Source organism: Cebus imitator, unplaced genomic scaffold (genome assembly GCF_001604975.1).
Source record: "Cebus imitator isolate Cc_AM_T3 unplaced genomic scaffold, Cebus_imitator-1.0 Scaffold211, whole genome shotgun sequence".
Classification (NCBI taxonomy): Eukaryota; Metazoa; Chordata; class Mammalia; order Primates; family Cebidae; genus Cebus; species Cebus imitator.
Window position 1 is genome coordinate 2,700,737 of NW_016107526.1, and position 21,678 is coordinate 2,722,414.

The 21,678-nt window shown below is 36.2% G+C and overlaps 2 protein-coding genes across 3 annotated transcripts in view; one reads left to right on the plus strand and one right to left on the minus strand.

Annotated features, from left to right (window-relative positions):
• SREK1IP1 (SREK1 interacting protein 1) overlaps window positions 1–7,758 on the minus strand; it is a 52,618-nt gene extending 44,860 nt beyond the window's left edge. Inside the window, exon 1 of the mRNA XM_017548585.2 lies at window positions 7,552–7,758. Coding sequence (XP_017404074.1) covers window positions 7,552–7,564 — 13 coding nt within the window. The 5' untranslated portion in view covers window positions 7,565–7,758. The remainder of the gene's footprint in view (window positions 1–7,551) is intronic.
• Window positions 7,759–7,833: 75 nt separating this feature from the next.
• The window catches only part of CWC27 (CWC27 spliceosome associated cyclophilin), a 122,880-nt gene continuing 109,035 nt past the window's right edge, over window positions 7,834–21,678 (plus strand). Inside the window, exons 1-2 of one of the 2 annotated variants that reach the window (XM_017548584.2) lie at window positions 7,834–8,226; window positions 15,326–15,422. In XM_017548584.2, coding sequence (XP_017404073.2) covers window positions 8,185–8,226; window positions 15,326–15,422 — 139 coding nt within the window. In that variant the 5' untranslated portion in view covers window positions 7,834–8,184. The remainder of the gene's footprint in view (window positions 8,227–15,325; window positions 15,423–21,678) is intronic. The other variant, XM_037745746.1, reaches the window with a different exon arrangement.

The window sequence follows — 21,678 nt, forward strand, 5'->3', positions numbered from 1 at the left end:
AAATAAATCTGTCCTGACCGGCGAGCCACCTTTTCGTGGTTAAGAATTAAAGAGGAAATAAAAATATTAGACATATCTCTGTAAGAATATAAGTTGTTTACTTGAAGAAAGAAAAGTAAGTCTGGACGGAGAAACTGTTGAGTAAGAGACATGTCACTATATGTCTTTTGGTACCTTAAAATGTGAAAGGTGATTAAATTACCCTTTCAAAACCAATCTGGAAAATCTCCCTCAAACAAAGCTTTAACACTAAGAAAAGTAATTGTCAAGTAAATATTAACTGACAAAAGGCAACGATTCCATTTGTAAAATCTTCAGAGAGACTACACTTCAGACTTTGAATATAATATCATTAACTCATGATGTTAGGGACAAATTTTAGAGGTCTTCATTCTTCCACTTGTTAAATATTAAAGGCTTATTCTGAATCTAGTATTCTGTTAAACAACTTGGGTGGTGGTGGGAGGACAGAGGTAAATGGGCTGGTTCTTTATCTTCCAGTAACTTAAAGTAGCCACATTAATTTTGAATATAACTCACTGCTTATGATGATGTACACTTCCTAAGAGGTGCTCAACAAATATTTATTGATTTGAGGTTATAAGCTTAGGAAAAGACAGCCATGTTTCATTTAATGACGGATACATTCTGGGAAATGTGTTGTCAGGCAATTTTGTCCTTTTGGCAACATCATAGTGCGCATAAACCTGGGTGATTAGCCCACTTGTACACCTAGGCTGTATGGTATGGCCTACTGCTCCTAAGCTACAAACTTGTATAGTATGTCACTGAATGCTGCAGGCAACTGTAACACAACGGTGAGTACTTGTATATCTAAATGAACCTAAATATTGAAAAGGTACAGTAAAAAGTATTATAATCTTATGGGACCACCACTGTATATGCAGTCAGTTATTGACCAAGACATCATTTTGTGGTGCATGACTGTACTTCAGAAGTTGGGAACTGGTAACTTCTCTAGATCCCAGTTGCCAGCTAAGAAACTTGACAATGCCTGCTGTGTCACTTGCCCATCCAAGGAAAAATAGGTATTAGAAATAAAGGAATAAAAGAGAACAGCAATAGAAATAAAAATAATGGCTGCTGGGCATGGGAGGAAGGAAACAACAGCAGCAAAAGAAAACTTTCTGCAGTGATGAAAATATTCAAAATCTTAATCTGGGTGATAGGTAGATGCATGTGTGTGTATTTGTGTGTGTGTGTATTTGCGTGTGCACACACATGCGTATACACACACGCTCTTATTTGTCAAAATTATTCAAGCTGAACATTTGTGATCTGTGCTGTTTTTAAAACATGTAAATTATGTCCTAGTAAAGTAGTTAGCACAAAGGAAAAAAAATTTTCAAGTTAACAGTAGGCAAAGAAGAAGTGGAAAAAAATGAGAAAACCGAAAAGAAGGGACAAAAATAAAAGGACTGAGAAAAACTGAAAGAAAGATGGAGAGTCCTCAGCAGTTGCTTCAGGTTGGCCAGTGGTGTCCAAAGGAATGTCATATCTCATCTAAATTTACTTCCTTGAAATTTTGCATCACTTATCTTTCCAAAGTCAACAACTTAGTCACTGGGAACTTAATATTACATTTTTCTTATTGCCTATTTGGGAATTTAGGGAAGCCTGACATTTTCATTATATTAAAATATTTTCTACAATCACTTAATCTTAAACATATACAGCTTAAGTAACTAAGTTTTTTTAGTACTAAGTAATTAGAAATTGCAATTACCTCTGTCATAAGATCCATTCTTTTCATTTTTAATTGGATTAGATTCAATTAGATTAGATCCATTTTCTGTTTAGTAAAAAGTTTCATATTTGGTTACTTCATTATGGTTTTAGTTATAATCTGCAGACCTTTAGAGACAATCTCAATTTCTTCTGCTTTTAAAATTCAAACTGCAGTCATATAAGTGGTAATATCTATTTATATAATATACATGCTCTGCTTAAGTTGATGTGAAGTAAAATTCCAAGTATTTAATTTTTCTACCAATTTATATTAAAAATTCATAGATATATACCCTTCTTTGGGACCCCAAATGCTGTACCAAAGGCAAAGTAGAAAAATCAGTGGAAATTAGAAATCTTTTACTAAAACACTAATACTTCATTAATAACATAATTTTTAAAATGGGCTAAATGAGCTTTTCAATTCAAGTATTCGGAAACAGCAGATGTCTTAATAGTCCATTAAAAATGTCTTCATAGGCCAGGTGTGATCCTATAATCCCAGCACTTTGGGAGGCTGCGGTGGACGGGTCACTTGAGGCCAGGAGTTCAAGACCAACCTGGGCAACACGGTGAAAGCCCGTCTCTACTAAAATTCCAAAATTTAGCCAGGCGTGGTGGCGTACACCTGTAATCCCAGCTGCTAGGGATGCTGAGGCATGAGGATCACTTGAATGCAGGAGGTGGAGGTTGCAGTGAGCTGAGACTGTGCCCTGCACTCCAGCCTGGGTGCAGAGAGACTCTGTCTCTAAACAAGCAAAATTTTAAAAATGCCTTCATAATCATTTGATCCCAAAAGCAGAAAAAGTAAACCAATCAAAGAGCTGTTTAAACTACTGACCTGAAATGTATAAAACTCTTTAGTCTACATGCCTTATAAAGTACAAATAATCTGTGGAAAAAAAAGGCATAAGAAGAGACAGAGAAATTTAATGACCTAATGAAACAGAAGGAACACTGTACTAGTTTAACCTGTTTAGTACTATATTCTGCTCAGCAGCAGTTATAGTAATCAACCCTCTAAATATTCATTATTTATCTATCATGGGTATAACTTTGAACTCGATGTTAGAGAAGTCATAGGGATGAATCAATCCCCTACACCAGGATATCCAGTCTCTGGCTTCCCTGGGCCACACTGGAAGATTGTTTTGGGCCACACTTGCATTGTACTTTTACAGCACTATTCCACCTATTATCTCAATTTTTTGCTGGGTTTAAACAGTTTGTCTATATCTTGCCATCCAACTTAATGGCTCAATTTTACATTATTATACTTTGAAGCATTATTTTGAATTGAAAGAAGGTCAACATATCTATAACATTGGTGTAAGTTTAAGAGAATTTTAATAAGGGATTAAAAATCACTTTTGTCTTCCTTCTTAAGTAGTATTTTTATGTATTGCTTAAAGTTTTATGAGGGTATAAACTATAAAATACACTGGAATGCACTAACAATAGCTGATGAGCTTTAAAAAATAAATCACACAAAATAAATCTCTTAACGTTTTAAGAAAGTTTACAAATTTGTGTTGGGCTGAATTCACAGTCGTCCTGGGCCACATGCAGCCGGTGGAAAGTGACACTATACTAGTGCACCCACAGCTGTAATCCATGACAGAATGGGCCAGGTTTCATAGAAGACACAGAGCTGTATTTAACAAGCATGAAGAAGTGGCAGGCAAGAGTTTCAGCCAAGAGATCAGGAAAGCTTCCCATTAGTAGATACGGGCAATACAGGAGGTAATAACAAAGGCTCATAGGTAGGAAAGTACTTGAGAAGTTCACAGAATAATTGGACAAGTCATTTTTGCAGGATTGTAGAATGTATGAGGGGAGTGGTGGAAGGAAAGAGTAGAAAGAATGAATTGGTCATGCTTGGGAGTGTGCACTTCATTCTTGCAGAGAAATATGGGGAGCTTTGGCATTTTAACACTTTAGAAGCTTAAGAAACCTTAGCCTTCAACTCTATTATGGAGGACAGTTTTGAACCTCAGTAAGGTTAAGTGGCTTGAAAAGAATTACAAAATTCACAAACAGGGGTCAAGAACTAAGTTCCTCCCTCCCAGCGATAACAGGATCAGATATATGATTTAGAAAAATTATTTTAGCAGCAATGTGCAATATAGACTAGAGAAAAAAGAAATTACCTATAGTCTAGGAATAAAGAGAAACTGGATGTAAATTAGAATTCTTCTATTACTAAGATACAATTATAATGTGTTTTTAAACTCTTATTCATCAAATTAGTCTTTTGTACACTGACCTGGGAAAAAAAAAAGAAAAGAGAAATTAAAAAAAAAAAAAAATCTTATTCACTGTGATGTGCCAGACTGAAATGTTAACTTGGCCACAGAAAAATCCCCTACCTTGGCTATAAGCCTTCAGTAGAGGAGATAACAAGAAAAGTTTTGTGCCAGCTACATCAGTAATATACATTGCCACTTGTGCCAGTTCAACCCTTCATGAAGAGTGGTGAATTACTGACATGAATATTGGAGGTAATTTCAACAACTGTGAATGGGAAAAGCAGTTTTTCAAAGAAAGTAAATTTCACTGAAACATGTGATCAAATGGTATTTCTATAACAATAACTAAGAGTAAGATTTTCCTAAATGCCTACATTTCATTGTATCACCTACATAATGGAATAAGCTAACACACAATGCTATGGAAACACAGGTGAAGCACATGATCATAAAACAGACAAGGCTGATTTTTATGTGTGGTTTATGGAAAGCAGCCTTGTTACTTGATAATAATACCTTGTCATAATCACTAGCAGGACCACCCCAAGAAATGCCAAACTGAATCTATGAAACCTAAAATAAAAGAGCACAACATAATACTTGTCCTCCTTGATAATCACCTTGAAACGTTTAGATTCGCCCTATTTTCCTTTAATACTCTGCCTGAATTGATCATCCAAGAAATTATCTTAAGATCTTCCATATCTGTATTTTCTAATGACACTTGCATTGTACTTTTACAGCGCTGTCACACCTATTATCTCAATTTTTGCTGCGTTTAAACAGTTTATCTATATCTTGCCATCCAACTTAATGGCTCAATTTTACATTATTATACTTTGAAGCATTATTTTGAATTGAAAGAAGGTTAACCTATCTATAACACTGGTCTAAGTTTAAGGTATTTTAATAAGGGCTTAAAAAAATCACTTTTGTTCCCTTTCTTACATAGTACATTTTCATGTACTGCTTAAAGTTTTATGAAGGTACAGAGTATAACATTGTGTCCTCCAAAGTGCCCATATTACAGAGGTGCCCAAAAGGCTTGCTCAAGTCATGAAATGAGCAGTGATAACAGGTCAACTTTGGGTGCAGCTGTGTGGTACAAAGATCACCAGAGCTGATTTGGCCTATCAGGATGCTTAGGCAATCTACTGCGTAGGTTTATCTTTCCCTGCTGGCCTCTTAGATGTTGATAGTCACCGGGCTTCAGCCACAGACTTTCCCTTCACATTCTGCATACCACCTAAGCAGACTGCTCCACTCCCATAGCCTTACCTCCTATTATGTGTGTGGATAACACCCAAATCATTGTCTTTGACTTCATTCCTAAGCTATAAATTATATATTTTACTGCTATTTCCATTCCTATGTCTGATTAACCTCAACACAACAAGCCCCAAATTGGATGTCATCATCATCCCTTGAACCCCTGCTCCTTGTGAGGTGTTGCTATATTAGTAAATAGCCGCACCCCATTGCTTCATAGTGAAACCCAGGTAAACCTCATTTCCTCTTTTACCTACCCACATTGAATCAATCACCAATTCCTAGTGATTCTACCACCAAAAATGTATCTTCAACTTACTACTTCTCTTCTTACCTATTTAGTTATCATCATAACTCACGAGGATTACTCCTAACTGGTAAACTTTGCCTCCAATCTACTGTATAGCCAGAATTATCTTTCCAAAATGTAAATCTGCTTAAAAACCCTTAGATGGCTTCCTACCACTCTTAAGACAATGCCAAACCTCTTGTCATGGCCTACAAGGTTCTTCAAGAGCTGGAAACTACCTTGTAAGTTATCCTATATTATGGCAAAATGCACAGTCTAGAGGAGCCAGACTGACTTCTTGCTTACCAGCTGTCTCATAATAGGCAAATTACTTGATTTCTTTGTCCCTCAGTATCCTCATCTGTAAAATGAGACTATTAATACTCATTTCACAGCGTAGTTGTGAATGTTAAATGAGAGAATATACAACGTTTGATACAGTATCTAACACATTTGACACATATTAGTAAATATTAGCTACAGTTACTATCTCTCTACTTAATTTCTCACTGATTTCCCATTTGTATTGCAGTTCCAACCACAGAAAACATCTTTCATTCTGACATATTTGACACATAAATATTAGTAAATATTAGCTACAGTTACTGTCTCTCTACTTAATTTCTCACTTATCTCTCATTTGTATTTGTGTTTCATCTCTAGAAAGTATCTTTCATTTCCTCTTCTCACATATTTCCTCTTCCTTTAGTATCCAGTTCCTCCAACTGCAGCCTCCTCTCCCTCCAAACCACCCCTCCTACAATTTAGATCTCCTCCTAAGAGCTACATCCTCTGGAAAGTCCTCCTGCCCATCCTGTGTGTGTTTGGTGCCCTTACTATGTGCTTCCTAAGTTCTTGTATTTTCCTTGCCATGGCACTTGTTCTATTTTCTGTAAATTTCTCTCTCTTCACTGCTAAATTCTAAGTTCTGTGTGAAGTGTAACCATGTCTACCTTGCTCACCATTGTATTTTCAATGCCTAGTACCAGTGCCTGGCACACAACAGGCACTTTTTAGAGTTACACTTCCTCTCTCACAGCTCCAGATGTACTCCTCCCCAAATTGCAGTTAGTGCAAAAGCACAGTGTTCCCACAACAGATATCTGTAGAATGAGGTTCAAAAAGGCTGCCACAGAACAAAGAATCTGGTCAAATAATACTGGAAAGGATAGGTTTAAACAGTTAGGGCTCTGAGCCACGGTAATTCTCAGAATCTTTTCTATTACTAAAGTGCACTGTGAATTTCCAAGTTAGAGGGGATAGGGTGGAGGAGTGTATATTTCTGAACATATCTCCTGCAACCAGTGTTCGCAAAGCCGGTTTAAGGAGATGCTCTCCTTTACTAGAACTTCCAAGTAAGCTGGTAGTTAAGGATGAGAAAATCTTTTAATTATTCTGCGAGTTCACCATTTTTAGGGCAGTAACTTCTGGACGCAGAATTTGAGACTCAGAAGAAATCTTATACGTAATTCAACAAAGCTCCTTGTTTTTATAAGGAAACTGAGGCCCAGAAGCACAAAGAGACCAATCTGTGGCCACAGAGCAGCGACCTACAACAGGAAGGGCTAGGAGTAGAACCCGGACGCCCGGCTGGTCCTAGCGACTTCTAAGACAAACGATGCCTCCGGTTACCTGGGTAGTCCAAGTGTTTCCACTTCAAATTTTATTTTAAAGCCATGCCACAATTAAGGTAGTTTTTCTTGGCCGCCTGCCCCCTTAGGCCTACACTTACAGTCTCTCCCTTCTCCCTCCCTTCCACGATACACTTTCCCTGTAATCCCATGCAGTTGCCGGGGGAGGGAGATAGTTACTTTCTTTCCTTCAGAGTTTTTCTTTGAACTGTAAACTTTTTCATGTAAACAAAACAAACCTGTGAATTTTAAGGCCTCCACCTAAATCCCCATGGGCGCTGCTCCCTACATCCCGCACCCTACCCTATCCTCCCTTGCGCTCCCTTCTGAGCTCGGACACAGTGGCCCTGTAATTGCTCCTTACCTGGGACCGCCATGACGGTGGTGACAGGGGTCACTGGAGCCTCTGGCTTTTGAAAAGGCGTTTGCTTCCCGCCAGCTTCCAGGACAAGGCACAGCCAAAGCGGCGTTTGCCTTCCCCAGAGCTGCAGCACCTTCGCTGCTGTCGGAAGGCCCTGTAAGCCTCTAGCGACAACAGAACCAGTAGACGCAGATGCGGTTTCCGGACGAGTCAGATTGCAGAAGACACATGGTCCGGACCATTACTGCTAGTTTTGGGGGGTGGTGAGTGTGATCTGCACACTAGATGAGTAAACTAAACATCGCCAAGACTTACGAAGTGCCCCTTCTAATATTGTAATACAAATTACATTAAGCTATAGTAGCTTTACAGATTTTTTTTGTACCCAGGAGTACATTGGAATCACCCTTCTCAGGGTTAGCGGAGCTCGAGTCCGGTAACAACATGGCGGCGTCCGAGAGGGGCTGTTTTGGGCAAAGGTAGTGTTTGGTGTCCCTGTCTTGCGTGATATTGACAAACTGAAGCTTTCCTGGACCACTCGACTTAAGGAAGAGTGTGCTCGTAGGCGGACAGCTTTCGTGACCGGCCATCCACTCTCATCTCCCATAAGGAGCAGAGTCCTGAGTACTGATAAGGATGAGCAACATCTACATCCAGGAGCCTCCCACGAATGGGAAGGTGAGAGCTTCATCTAGGGAACTTGGGGCCCTGGGATCCCCAAAGTGAGATTTCCCGGATTTGGGGTGGGGGATGGGTTCAGGGATCTTGTGGTAGGAAGAGACCACGAGAAGTGTTGTCGTTACTTCTTCCTGTGGACAATGTTGCATCGAAACACTGAAGCTGGTACTTCTCAGCATGTACTTGAAAAAGTCAAGTGGAGTTTTCCCTATCCAGCAGCGTTCCGGTCCTATTTTCTGCCTTAAACCAACTCACGCAGCCGATATCTAGTGCCTTAGGTTTTTAAAAGTACATTTTTGAATTTGATGTATTCTTTGCTTAACTTGGAGGTCATTAATTCTCGATTTCTTCTACAATCATTAATTGAACGCCTGCTAGGCACTGGGCACTGTACTAGACGCCGGAAATACAAAGATGCATAGGTAAGGTAGTTTTCCCGGAAGAGCTTATAGTTTAGTTTGTGAGACAGGCAGGTAAACAAAAGCCTTATATGTCTGATAAGGGTGCTTGCAGAGAAAAGCATGTTACTATGGTAATACTGAGTAGTGAACAATTGGGAAAGTTAGGAAAAGCCTCATGGAGAAGCTATCTTTTGAGCTGGTTTTAAAACCTGAGTTGACTGTCAGTCAGAGAAAGTGGGAAATGGGGAATATCACCACATTAGAATGGAAAAATGTTTCTCTGATTGATTTAATGGCTAATGTATGCCAATTCCCATCCAAGGTTGTTTGTATACAGTACAAGGCAGAAGAGTCAGTTGTAGAATAAGTGTCACCTGAATTCTTAAACCGAGACCTAGACCGTATCACATATGAAATTTGGTGAATCAGCATATTGGAGAAAATGACGAGCTTGAAAGTATATACGTAGTTCAATTAAGATAAGCTAAATTTACACCACATACCATCCTGTTTGTTACATATTCATCACAAATCATTTATACATTCTTTTATTCATTGATATTTGATAATGTAATGAGGGCAATTTAAAAGCAAAACCAAAAATGCTGTAATTCCCAGCAAAAATTTCCCAGCAAGTATTTTGAGTAAATCAATTCTTCAAATTCTTCATTTGAACTTCTCCTGGGCATTGTAGGTTAGTATGTCCATCCTACCCCTCACATATCTTATTTAATATTAATGTGGTAACCCAAAATACCTACCTCTTCCTATTTCAAAATGTTTCTTGAGGGCAATATCACCCCCAGTTAATAAACACTGGTAGAGATTGAATAGATTTACCATCCTACCAGACAGGGACTTCACACTTGCTGTTCCTCTGTCTAATCAAGTGTCAACCTTAGCAAAGAGCCCTTTCTTATCTACTTTCTATGAAATAGCAAACTTCAATAATGCCTTGCGTCCCAGCATTCTCTGGCCCCCTTAACCTTTTTAGTTTTTTTCCGTAGTATTTATTAATTATTTAGTATTACCATATCCTTCCTCCTACTTTACGCCTATAGAATGCAAGCAACGTAAGGGCAAGACAAGCATCTAGAACAGTACTTGACACATGGTATAAGGAGTTCAGATATGTATTGAATAAACAAATGGGTAGATGAATTAATACTACTTTTTTCTTAGTTTTTGAGAAGTATGAAGCATCAGTGAGTTTGAACTTATACTGCTGCTGGTCAAGGACGGACTTAGTTCCTTTATTCTAAAGGAAGATTTGACATGGTCATATAGATGGAAAGCTTTAACAAGGATACATGCCTGAATAGATTATTCATTCAACAAATATTGATTGAACAAATCAATTGCCAGGCTCTATGCTAGGTTTTAGGGATACAATGGAAAGAAAAAAGCAGCATTATCTCAGTTGTCATGAGTTAGTTGAGTGAAATATACATTAATTGAATAATCATGCAAATAAATGTTTAATTACAAAATGTGATAAATACTGTCTTCTGAACAGAAATGGGCTGAATGATAACATAAGGGCCCAAGTTTTCATCTAATAACAAATTGGGACTTTTTCCAGCATAAGGCTGTTCCAAGATGTTAAAACTTCTAAGTTCTGTAAGGTTGAGATGTGACAAAAAATTTGGTCTGCAAAGAATTTGAAGCAAATGTAATAAGTCTGTTCAATGAATGTTTATTGCCTTTACTGTCTAATAGTACATTAGGTACAGAAAGGGTACAGAGACATTCAGAGTAAATGGGACAAAATTATTCCTTTCAAAGAGCTTAGTATCAACTTGGGAAGTAATTAATACATGATGCCAGTGCTTGGCCCCTGGTCGTTATCCATAAATTGTGCTGTGTTTTGCTGTGCTATGCTATAACCCTAGCCCCTGAAGATGAGGCAAAGAAATGTAGTACTTGATAAAAATTTTCTTAAACAGAAGAGCTAATTCCCTGAAGATGAAATTTCCGCATATTATGATCACTTAATCTAAATTGTGTCTGACTTCTTCACTTAGCATGTTGCTTTCAAGTTATAAGGGCCTGTCTTCCTGTTCTACGCACTTATTTCTTAAATATCTTGAAAATGAAAATGGCTTTATAAGTGTATTTATATATGTATTTATAAGAAACATGATATTATCTAAGTATTAATTGGAAATTTTAAGAGAAAGAGCCAAGGAGGCCTGACAAAGTCATGATGGCCAAAGAGAATGTATGACCAGAGGAGGAAGGAGCCATATGCCTTCTTTATTAATTCAGTAGCTTATTAATGAAAAGATTAAGAAACCCTGGTGAGCAAGGTGGCTCATATATATATGCATTCTTACTAGGTGTAAGTTGCCTGTGGCCAGAAACCTCTTTTATGAGAAAAATGATGACTTATTTTTTGAGCCCTTATTATTTGTCATGTACTGTTCTAAGCAGTCTTATGTATTATAGCTCATTTTGTCCTCACAGAAATCCTAAAAGATACTATTATCCCTGTTTTTAGATTAGGAAATTAAGTGATAGATGTTAGATAGTGTGCACAAGGTCACAAGATAGTAAGTAGAAGGGCCAGTATTTGAATTTGGGCATCCTGATTCAAGAGCCTGTTGAGGGAGGAACAATGTGAGTTAGTGTGTTCTTTAGAGCAGTGGTTTCTAAACCAGTGAGTGCATACTTCAGGTGGTGTGCAAAACCATCCATGAGCTGTGGGGAGAAAATCTATATATATTTGTATTTTTTCCTTTGTTTAAATGCATTATTTTGTATATATAAAAAGATGACAGCCGGGCATGGTGACTCATGCCTGTAATCCCAACACTTTAGGAGGTTGAGGTGGGGGATTGCCTGAGGTTAAGAGTTCAAGACAGCTGATCTACATGGTGAAACCCTGTCTCTACTAAAAAAAATACAAAATAATTAGCTGGGTGTGGTGGCATGCGCCTGTAATCCCAGCTACTCGGGAAGCTGAGGCAGGGGAATTGCTTGAACGAGGGAGGTGGAGGTTGCAGTGAGCTGAGATCATGCCACTGCACTCCAGCCTAGGCGACATAGCGAGACTCCATCTCAAAAAAAATAAAATGGCTTGATGCGGTGGCTCACGCCTGTAATCCAAGCACTTTGGGAGACTGAAGCGGGTGGATCACAAAGTCAGGAGTTTGAGACCAGCCTGGCCAACACGGTGAAACCCTGTCTCTACTAACGATACAAAAAATTAGCTGGGCATGGTGGCACACTTGTAATCCCAGCTACTCAGGAGGCTGAGGCAGGAGAATCACTTGAACCTGGGAGGCAGGGGTTGCAGTGAAATAAGATTGTGTCATTGCACTCCAGACTGGGCGACAGGGCAAGACAACATCTCAAAAAAAAAAAAAAAAGATGTAAGTTCAGTCACTTTTTTGGCTAAGTGATATAATTTTTCCTAATGACTGGCTAAATAGATTTATAGGCCATAGTATTTAAATTAACTAAACCAGCCCTCACAAATTTCTTATTGAAGATAATAATATAAACAAGCAAACCATAAAAACATGGTAGAGATGATACCTCAACATGGGAAGTCTGTCAAAAAACAAATTATTATGGCAACCATTGGAAATATGGATTTCTGTTTATTATTTTTAATGGTGAACTTTGTCTTAACTATATATTGTGTCTTAAAATATTTACCAGTAAGAGTATAAAGCCATTGTGATTTTCAAGACATTTAAAAAGTAGGTGTGTAGAACTGAGAGACTCCTATGTAATTTGAAAGCAACATTGTGCTAAGTAAAAGAAGCTGGACACAAAAGGCCACATATTGTATGATTCACTTTATATGAATACGCAAACCTATACCGATAGAAAGTAGATTTGTGGTTGCCAGAGAGTAGGAGTAGGGGTAAATGGGGAGCGACTGCTAATGGGTACAGGGTTTCTTTTTGGGGCGGTGAAATGTTTTGGAATTAGATAGTGGTAGTAGCTGTACAATGTGATGAATATAATAAAAACTACTGAATTATACAACTTAAAAGGGTGAAATGTTTGGTATGTGGATTATGTCTCAATGAAGCTGTTATAAAAAAAGGTTCATTGTACCATTAATAAAATTAAAATAAGAATTATTTTAAAATACGATTTTAATGTAATTTAAAATTTTTATGTTTTGTGACTCTTTTATAATACTAGAGCAATATCCTATTATAAGTATTTAAATAAATATATTTGTGGATGTGCGATCCATTGCCTCTCCACCCCACCCTCCCTTTGCTTTTGTTTTCATTTACAAAAAGTTTGAGTTTGGAGATCATTGCTTTGAGGTTGCAATTAAGAGTAGACAAGTCTAGATTCCTTTTAACAACAGTGCTTTATTTCAAGTATACAAGGGGATAATGAGGTAGGACAGGACAGGACATTGTTTTTTCAGGTATGCTATACTTTTAAGATTGGGATGTGCATCACATCAAGCCTCATGGAAAATCAGAACACATTGCATAATGGTATTCCAGATACATTCTGAGGTAGAAGGAGGCAGTTATCCATTCTCTCAGTGTGTATCCCAAATGTATACTTCCCAGGAGAGTGAGAATCAAGTTGGGTTGCTTTGTCACCATCCAGTATGGAGTATTTCTTTTGGGCAGTTTCATGCCAAGGCAAGTTGGAAGGCCTTGTTTATGTTCAGCTAATATATGATTACTTTTGACTTAGACATTGTTCTCTGTTCAAATCAGTTGTGACTGGGGCAACTTGGGGATGTATTTTGAGACCTAATGCAGGGCCCTAGAACTTGCTGTACTATGTTTTCAGTATAGTATGGAATACATGGAGAACTTTGTGGAGGTAATCTGATGATAAAGAAAAAGCACAGGCTTTGTAGCCAGTCTTCGGCTCAAGTTTTTCACTGTGGACCTTGGATAAAATTACTTTATCTGAGTCTCTGTTTCTTCATAAGCAAAGTGGGAGTAATGATAGCTATCTTGTAGGTGAAGATTAAATGAGTTAAGATCTGTAAAGTATCTGGCACAAAAACTGACACATGGAAGTCATTCAACAAATGTTCCCTTTTTATTTGTAGAAAGAGTGTAATGGATTGAGAAAAGCATGCACTGATTCTAATTGTGCATTTCCAAGTCTTTTATATTTCTTTAATGGTTAAGAGAACCATTTAAACCTATACAACAATGTACATATTTTCACCTGCCTTACCCCCACGGTCACTGAAGAGTAGTTGTAGGAAAACTATGTAGCCTATAAAAGCCCCCAAAGAGACAATGGATTTATCAATGTTACATATTATATAAATGTATGGCAGCATTATCTTGGTTTCTGAAACAGAACTGAAAAGGCAGTTGTAGCACAAATGCACTGGACTGGGATGGAAGAGATTGAAATGCTATTTCTTGCTTTGCTATTAATAAGCAATTTAACTTTATTTGCTTTCTAACTCAGGTAATTCAGTTTCTTTGGGGCATCTATAAAAGGCAGATTGAATGATTTTAAATCTTCCTCCAGTTCCAAAACAAAAGTATATTTGTGTAAACTAGGTAAAAGATTTTTGGAAAATAAAATATGTGACTTAATATTTATGATACTGACTTCCCAAGAGATCGGTCTCATGTTTTTGAACAGTTGCATTGCATACTCTTTAGTTGCAAGAGCATTCTAAAAGATTGTGATGGTCACAAATTATTGACACTGATCTACTTTGGTATATATAGTACGGGGGAAAAAAAGAAAAAGTAATACTGGAGAAATTGTTTTCCAGCTATGCCACAATGTTCAAATTTAGAGCCTAACATTCTTTTTGGTTACTTGTGGGTTATAAATAAGACAGTTATAAACTGTTTCCTGTGGGCCCAGCAGGGAGGGGTTCTAGTTGTTGCAGTTTCTGGTTCCACCAAGGAGTATCTGCTGTTAGAAGGATTCTATTTACTAAGATATAATATTTTAAGATATAATATTTTAGTAAATCACAAACCTAGAATTAGATTAAGAATGCTCTTTTGTAAATTAGGAATAGCATGATGTTAAATGACAGAGAGAATAAAAGTGTAATTAAAAAGGGTAATTACAAAATTGTCTTATAATGTCACAACTTAATGGGTTCATTGTTCTTTACTTTCTTAACTTGCTACACAGTTTTATTGGAGCTGATGCAATGGGAAACTCAATTATAACAAATTTGCATTACTGGGGTTTTGTCTTATTTTGCTTTGTTTTATTTTGAGACAGGGACTTGCTCTGCCATCCAGGCCTGAATATAGTGGCATGATCATCGCTCACTATTACTTCAAATTCCTTGGCTCAAGATCCTCCCACCTCAGCCTCCCAAATAGCATGGAACACCACCATGCCTGGCTAACTAAAAAAATTTTTTTAGAGACAGAGTCTCTGTGTTGCCCAAGCTGTTCTTGAACTCATAGGCTCAAGTAAACTTCCCACCTTCGGTATTACTGTTTTTAAATGAATGAAGTTTTTTTCTGTGATTAAAAAAGATATATGCCATTTTTCTTAAATCCTAAACTTTTTCTGAAATGGTATTTTGAAAGATTTAAATGTACAATAAGTTTTAGTGAATACTTGACATTTTATTGAGTATATCAGCAAAAGCCAAACACAATTTTTAATATTTCTTTTAAAATTAAAAACTCACTAATGATTGCTACAAATCAAATGGTTACTCAACTGATTGTTAAGCAAAATGATATGTAATATTCTTTCTACAGGTTTTACTGAAAACTACAGCTGGAGATATTGACATAGAGTTGTGGTCAAAAGAAGCTCCTAAAGCTTGCAGAAATTTTATACAGCTTTGTTTGGAAGGTAATTATAACTTTTGACTTTTATTCTATTGGAGAAATTTTTATTTAAAAAAAAAAACTGCACTGTCTTCTTCACAACATTGAAGACCAGTGTTAAATAGTGGTCATGAGTGACAAGTGTTGCTATGATGATATGCTATTGAGCTGGTTGTCGGGAAGTAGAGATAAGGGATAAAAACTTTATCCAAAATAAATCTGAATACTTTTAACAGAGAAATTTATCTCAACAAATAACACTGTGATCCTCTTTGGTCTTCTTTGCTATCTTACACTTCTTTCTCTAAATTTGGGTGTTCCCTAAGATTGCCTCTAGTTCTCTATTGTCATCACTCTCTAGTTGTTACTTCAATCCAAATGACTACCAAATTTAGAACTTCAGTCATTTCTTCTCTTCCTAGTACTAATTTACATATCTAATTTCCTAGTAGACTTTTCAACTGGAGCCTTCCACTGTTAGCTATAACAAAACCAGTATAAAACCAAATTTACCAGTTTCTTCCCCAGTCTGCCTTTCACCTATATAACTGTAATTGCCTCTTGCCTGCTTCCCTTCCTGTCTTTCATCTTTAATTTCTTTTCCCTCTTACTTGCTCATATAGTATTTGAATACTCAAGCAGCTTGGCTTCCTAACTATCCAACTTTCTATCTCATTGCACTAACCACATGGTTTTAGTTGGACATTGTTTCCTAAGCATTTCCTTTCCGCTTCCATTTTCACACATATCCTCATACTAGTTCCCCTTTTTTTGGTATGCTTTTTCTTCCCTTTTTTACTGTTTAAGTCTACCCATTTTTAAATGTCTGTCAAAATTGTACTTTCTCCACACAGCCTTCCAGATAGCATCCGGTGATGTTATTATCAATGTCTCTAGTTTTAGATTTGAGTCATAAAGTAACTATTTTTCTTTTTTAAAAGTGTTGCAGAATTATACATCCACTTACGTGTTTTTCCCTTCAGAATATTCTCTTAGAGAACTAAAAACCTTCCATTTTTAGAGCTTCTTGTTGGCTTTTACATTGCATATGGTTTGGAATATCTCCAGTGGTGGCAAATCATTGTCCTTCAAAATTATATTTGATTTTTAGAGACAGTGTTATTCAAGGTATCAGAAAATAGCATTTTGGGTCAGAAGCAAGGTATGGAGGAGAATCCAGTAGTATGGTATGATAAGGGCTCTCTAAATAGTTAGACAAACAGATCATTACCAGGTGAAGATTTAAGAAATAGAAAATATCCAGACACTATCCCCCCAAAAAAGGGGAGGGGGTGGAGAGAGAGAGAGAGAGAGAGAGAGAGAGAAAGAAAGAGAGAGAGAGAGAAAGAGAGAGAGAGAATATGAAAGGACATCTGCAAAGACCATTATTAATAATTGCTGTGGCAGGCAGGAAGGAAATAGAGTCCGGCAGGTAGTTCAGTCAGGGTGGCCTCAAATATCTGTTAACCAAGTTGAGAAACACAGGAGACATGGAAAAGTCAGACTCGTTTCTGGTAAGAAGTTTTGAACAATCAAAAGCTCAAATTTTACGGAAGGAGAGTGAAATTAGAAAAACATTAGAAAGAATGAATGGTAAATTGCAGTCCGTGACCAGGCGAATGGAAGAAGCAGAAAACATCTGGATACAATGTGACAGTAAAGAAGAAATGATGTTCTTAAATTGGGTGAAGAAATGATGTTCTTAAATTGGGTGATGATGAAACTCAGTTATTACAATTACTCCCCTATTTATAATAATGCAAGGAGAAAGAAGAAAGAATAGAAAAATAATTTGAAAAATAACAAGAGCAATTCTCTTAATCAAATTCACCAATTCTCTTAATCGAATAGAGATAGAATTATTACTGGAAAGGCTAACATGAAGCCTAAGAAGACTGATTTAAACAAGGATACTCCTAAATAAGTCAAGGTTTCAAAAATATAATCCAGAAAACCTCTTTTTAGTTATTTGCTTCTATAATTTAGATGAGTCATAATGTTTCTAGATCTTGAAACACTCATATCAATTTTTTTAAAGCATCGTTTCCAGAATTTAAAAGCAGATGAATAAAAACGTGAACAAGTAGGAGTGCAGTCTCAGATATGGCCCTCAACTGAAATGATATTCACAGCCAAAGGAGGGTTTACAGCCTTTACAAAACCAAAAGATCTGCATTATACAGACTTAATGGTAGGTTTTAGGTCTTTGCAGCATAGTTAGGTGGACATTTAAAATGAGTGGAACTTTAAAAAGATTATCAATTAAAAAATAGGGCAAAAAAGATATAAAGGAAGGAAAGGGAAGCTTATTAGCTTTGATAATTTCATTAGTTTCTCCAGTATGAGGAAAGAGTACAATTATATGTTTGTTTTATAGACAAGTGGGGAGCCGAGAGAGAAGTGGATAAGAAAATCAAAATGTTTAAAATACATCATGTAACTATTTATCTCTTCACCTTAATTTTACATCATCCTTGTCTCATCAGGGTCCATACTTCATCAGTTATCTTTTATTCTTTAATGATAGTTTACTAATTCTTTAGAGTGACAAATATGAGCATAAATATGCTACAAGTTAAAAGAAATAACAAAACTAAAATATTTGCTAAAAAAAAATAACAGGCTGGAGTAAATAGCACAGACTGATCACAAGGTGAGTGTTAGACAAGCAGAAAACATCTGGATATAATGTGACAGTGAAGATAAAAAGTTATTAATGATAATATTTACACAGTTAAACACAAAACAAAATTCTAGAAGAAGAAACCTGTAACTACTTTACTTTAAAATGCAAATACAAATTCCTCTATGAATTTGGGCAGCAAATATAATTTGTCAAAATATATGATAATGCCCATATATTATTTTAGCCAGAAATAAAAATTATGTGATAAATACTAGAATGACGGCAATCAAATAGGAACTTTGTTTCATATTTAAGATACATTTAAATATATTTTTTCAGTAGTGGAGAATATTCAGGAGGATATTATGAACATGCATAATGAAATAATAAAGCTTTTCAAAATTCTTGTCGGGATGATACATAAAAATTTAAGAAAATCCCTGTAATCCCAGCACTTTGGGAGGCCGAGGCGGGTGGATCACTAGGTCAAGAGATCCAGACCATCCTGGTCAACATGGTGAAACCCTGTCTCTACTAAAAATACAAAAATTCAGCTGGGCATGGTGGCATGTGCCTGTAATCCCAGCTACTCAGGAGGCTGAGGCAGGAGAATTGCCTGAACCCAGGAGGCGGAGGTTGCAGTGAGCCGAGATCGCGCCATTGCACTTCAGCCTGGGTAACAAGAGCAAAACTCCGTCTCAAAAAAAAAAGAAAAAAAAAAAACTTAACAAAATCAAGTAAACATTACTGCAAGCAGCAAAATATTTTATAGGGTATTATAAAGATAACTATAAGTGCATAGTTCAATAGTGATTATTAATAAACTACAAAGAAGTAGAAATAGTAGATATGGAAGATTTATGGACATTGGAAATTACATCTATGTTAGAATACAAAGTTATAGTGTAGATAGTATAGAAAATGTTTACTCATTCGTATATAGTATTATAATAATTTCTTGTATTCAACAGGAATATAACTAGAAAAATTATAAAGAAAACCTTAAAAAAGCCAGCATCACTGAAAGACTTAATGGGAACTAGGAAAAAGAAATAAAATGGTATAATTCTAAAATTTGAAAACACAAGTAATAAAGACCTCTTTCATGTCCTTTTTCCCTCACAGGTATCTGGGTCTTATGGATCTTGCTTCATAAGTAGTTCTTGAATCTGTGTGTTGTAACATAAACCATAGTTCTGTTTTGACTCTCTGGACAATAGTTTGCTTGCTTGCATTCTCTCACTGGCTTTCCACTACATGCACTTGTGCTCTCTCTTCCGTTTTCTCTCTCTCTCTCTTTCTTTCTTTCTCTCTCTCTCTTTTTCCCCATCCCTCTCCAGTCATATCTCTTTCTAATATATTCACCCTGGGTATTTGAGTGATGTTTTGCAAAGGCAAATCTGATCATGTGCACAGTGCTCAAAAAGTGTTGGTTGACTGCTTCTTATGGGTCTAAAGCAATATTCATTATATGATATATACTGGGGTATATTTTATATTCAAATTTGAATATGAATTTGTAGCATTTGAGTGGAGATATTAGTTTGACCTCATATTTGTGTTGAACTTGAAAATGTGTAGTTTGCTTTTACATTATTTAATCTTCACATTGACACAGTGACTTAATTTATATTATTAGTTTTATGAGAAAATGGAGTTTATGGTTGTACAGCTAGAAAAAGGTAAGACTGAAACTCCTGACTGCTACATACAGTGTTAGTGTAACTGTTGAAATTGTTACCTAGGAATATAGGAGAGATACTTTTAGGCCTTTTGGTTTTTATAGTTTATATTTGTAACCAGAGGGAACTTGTCTGCATTAGGGAGCTCTTGTAAATACAGCCCAACTGCCCTTCACTGGGAAAAGGGACTGAGCAAAATCAGCTAGTTTTCCTTTCTACTTTTTCTTTTGTACTGTGTACTGAATATAGTTGTTAGAATACAGATTACATTTTTTAAAAATATGCATTGCATATCCAGTTATACCTTGCATGTATAAATAATTATGAGGGTATCTGTGAGCCACTAAAATAGGAACTTTATAAATTATGTCAGTAATTATATCAGTTAAATGCCTGGCCCACAGTAGATACTTGATAAAAATTTTTCATTGAATGAGTTGTATTCAAGTTGTATTCAGTTGCAGGTAATAGAAGACTCAACTCTAAATGATTTAAATAATAAAGACATTTATTGTCCTGTATGTCAAGAAATCTGCTGTTCTGCCACTCACTGAAATCTTTAGGGAACTGTGCTCTTTCCATTTTTCTGCTTTGTAACCCTCAGCATGTGATTCAATCATGACCACCTAACTCAATAATTGGGCTCAACCACAGCCTGCTTTATTGCTACTTGCTTTTTGTTTGTTTTTACAACAACAAAACTAATAGCTTTTGTTTATTTGGTACTTCCATCAGGGTTACATATATATTCTACATATGTTTTCCTCTTGTGCTTACCTAATGTAAGTACAGAACTAATTTCAGTGGTGTAAAATAATTTATTTCCTTCACCTAAAGGATTTTTTTTTTAAACTGTGGTGAAGTTTATATAACATAGAACTAATTATTTTAAAATGTACAGTTCAGGGTCAGTACATTCACTGTGTTATGCAATTGGCACCTCTATGTAGCTCTAAAACATTTTATTACCCCAAAAGAAAGCTCTGTATCCATTAACCCAGCCATTCTCCAGTTTCCCCTTGATATGGTTTGGCTCTGTGTCTCACCCAAATCTCACCTTGAATTGTAATCCCCACGTGTCAAAGCCAGGACCAGGTAGAAGCGATTGGATCATAGGGGCATTTTCTCCCATAACTGTTTTTGCGATAATGAGTGAGTCTCATGAGATCTGATGGTTTTATAAACACCTGGCATTTCCTCTGCTTGCACTCACTCCATCCTGCTGCCTGGTGAAGAAACTGCCTACTTGTTATTTGCCATCCACCATGATTGTAAGTTTCCTGAGGCCTCCCCAGCAATGTGGAACTCTCAATTAAACCTCTTTCCTTTATAAATTATCCAATCTCAGGTATTTCTTCATAGCAATGTGAGAACGGACTAATATGCTCCTCCACCCACAGCCCCCAGCAACCACCAGTCTATTTTCCATCTCTGCAGATTTACCTATTCTAGATATTTCTTATAACTGGAGTCAGACAATATGTGACTTTGTGTTTGGGTTCTTTCACTTAGCAAGTTTTTGAAGTTCATCCATTTTGTAGCGTGTATCGGTATTTCATTACCTTTTATGATAGTCATATTCTATCATATGTATATATCACATTTTATTTATCCATTCATCCGTTGATAGACATTTGAATTGTTTACAGCTGTTGGCTCTTGTGAGTAGTGCTGCTATGAACATTTGTGTATGAGTATTTGATTATTTGTTTTCAATTCTTTTGTGTATATATATATTTATATATATATACAAATAAATAAAATGTATATTTATATATAAACATTCAATTCTTTTGGATATACATATAAACTATATATATATATAATGTTTGGAAAAAGCAAATCTAATCATGTGCATAGTGATATATATATTATATATTGTTAATATATAATATGTAATTATATATTATATCTAATCTATATATTAATATATTTTATATAAAACAATTGTACATATTATATAAACAATTATA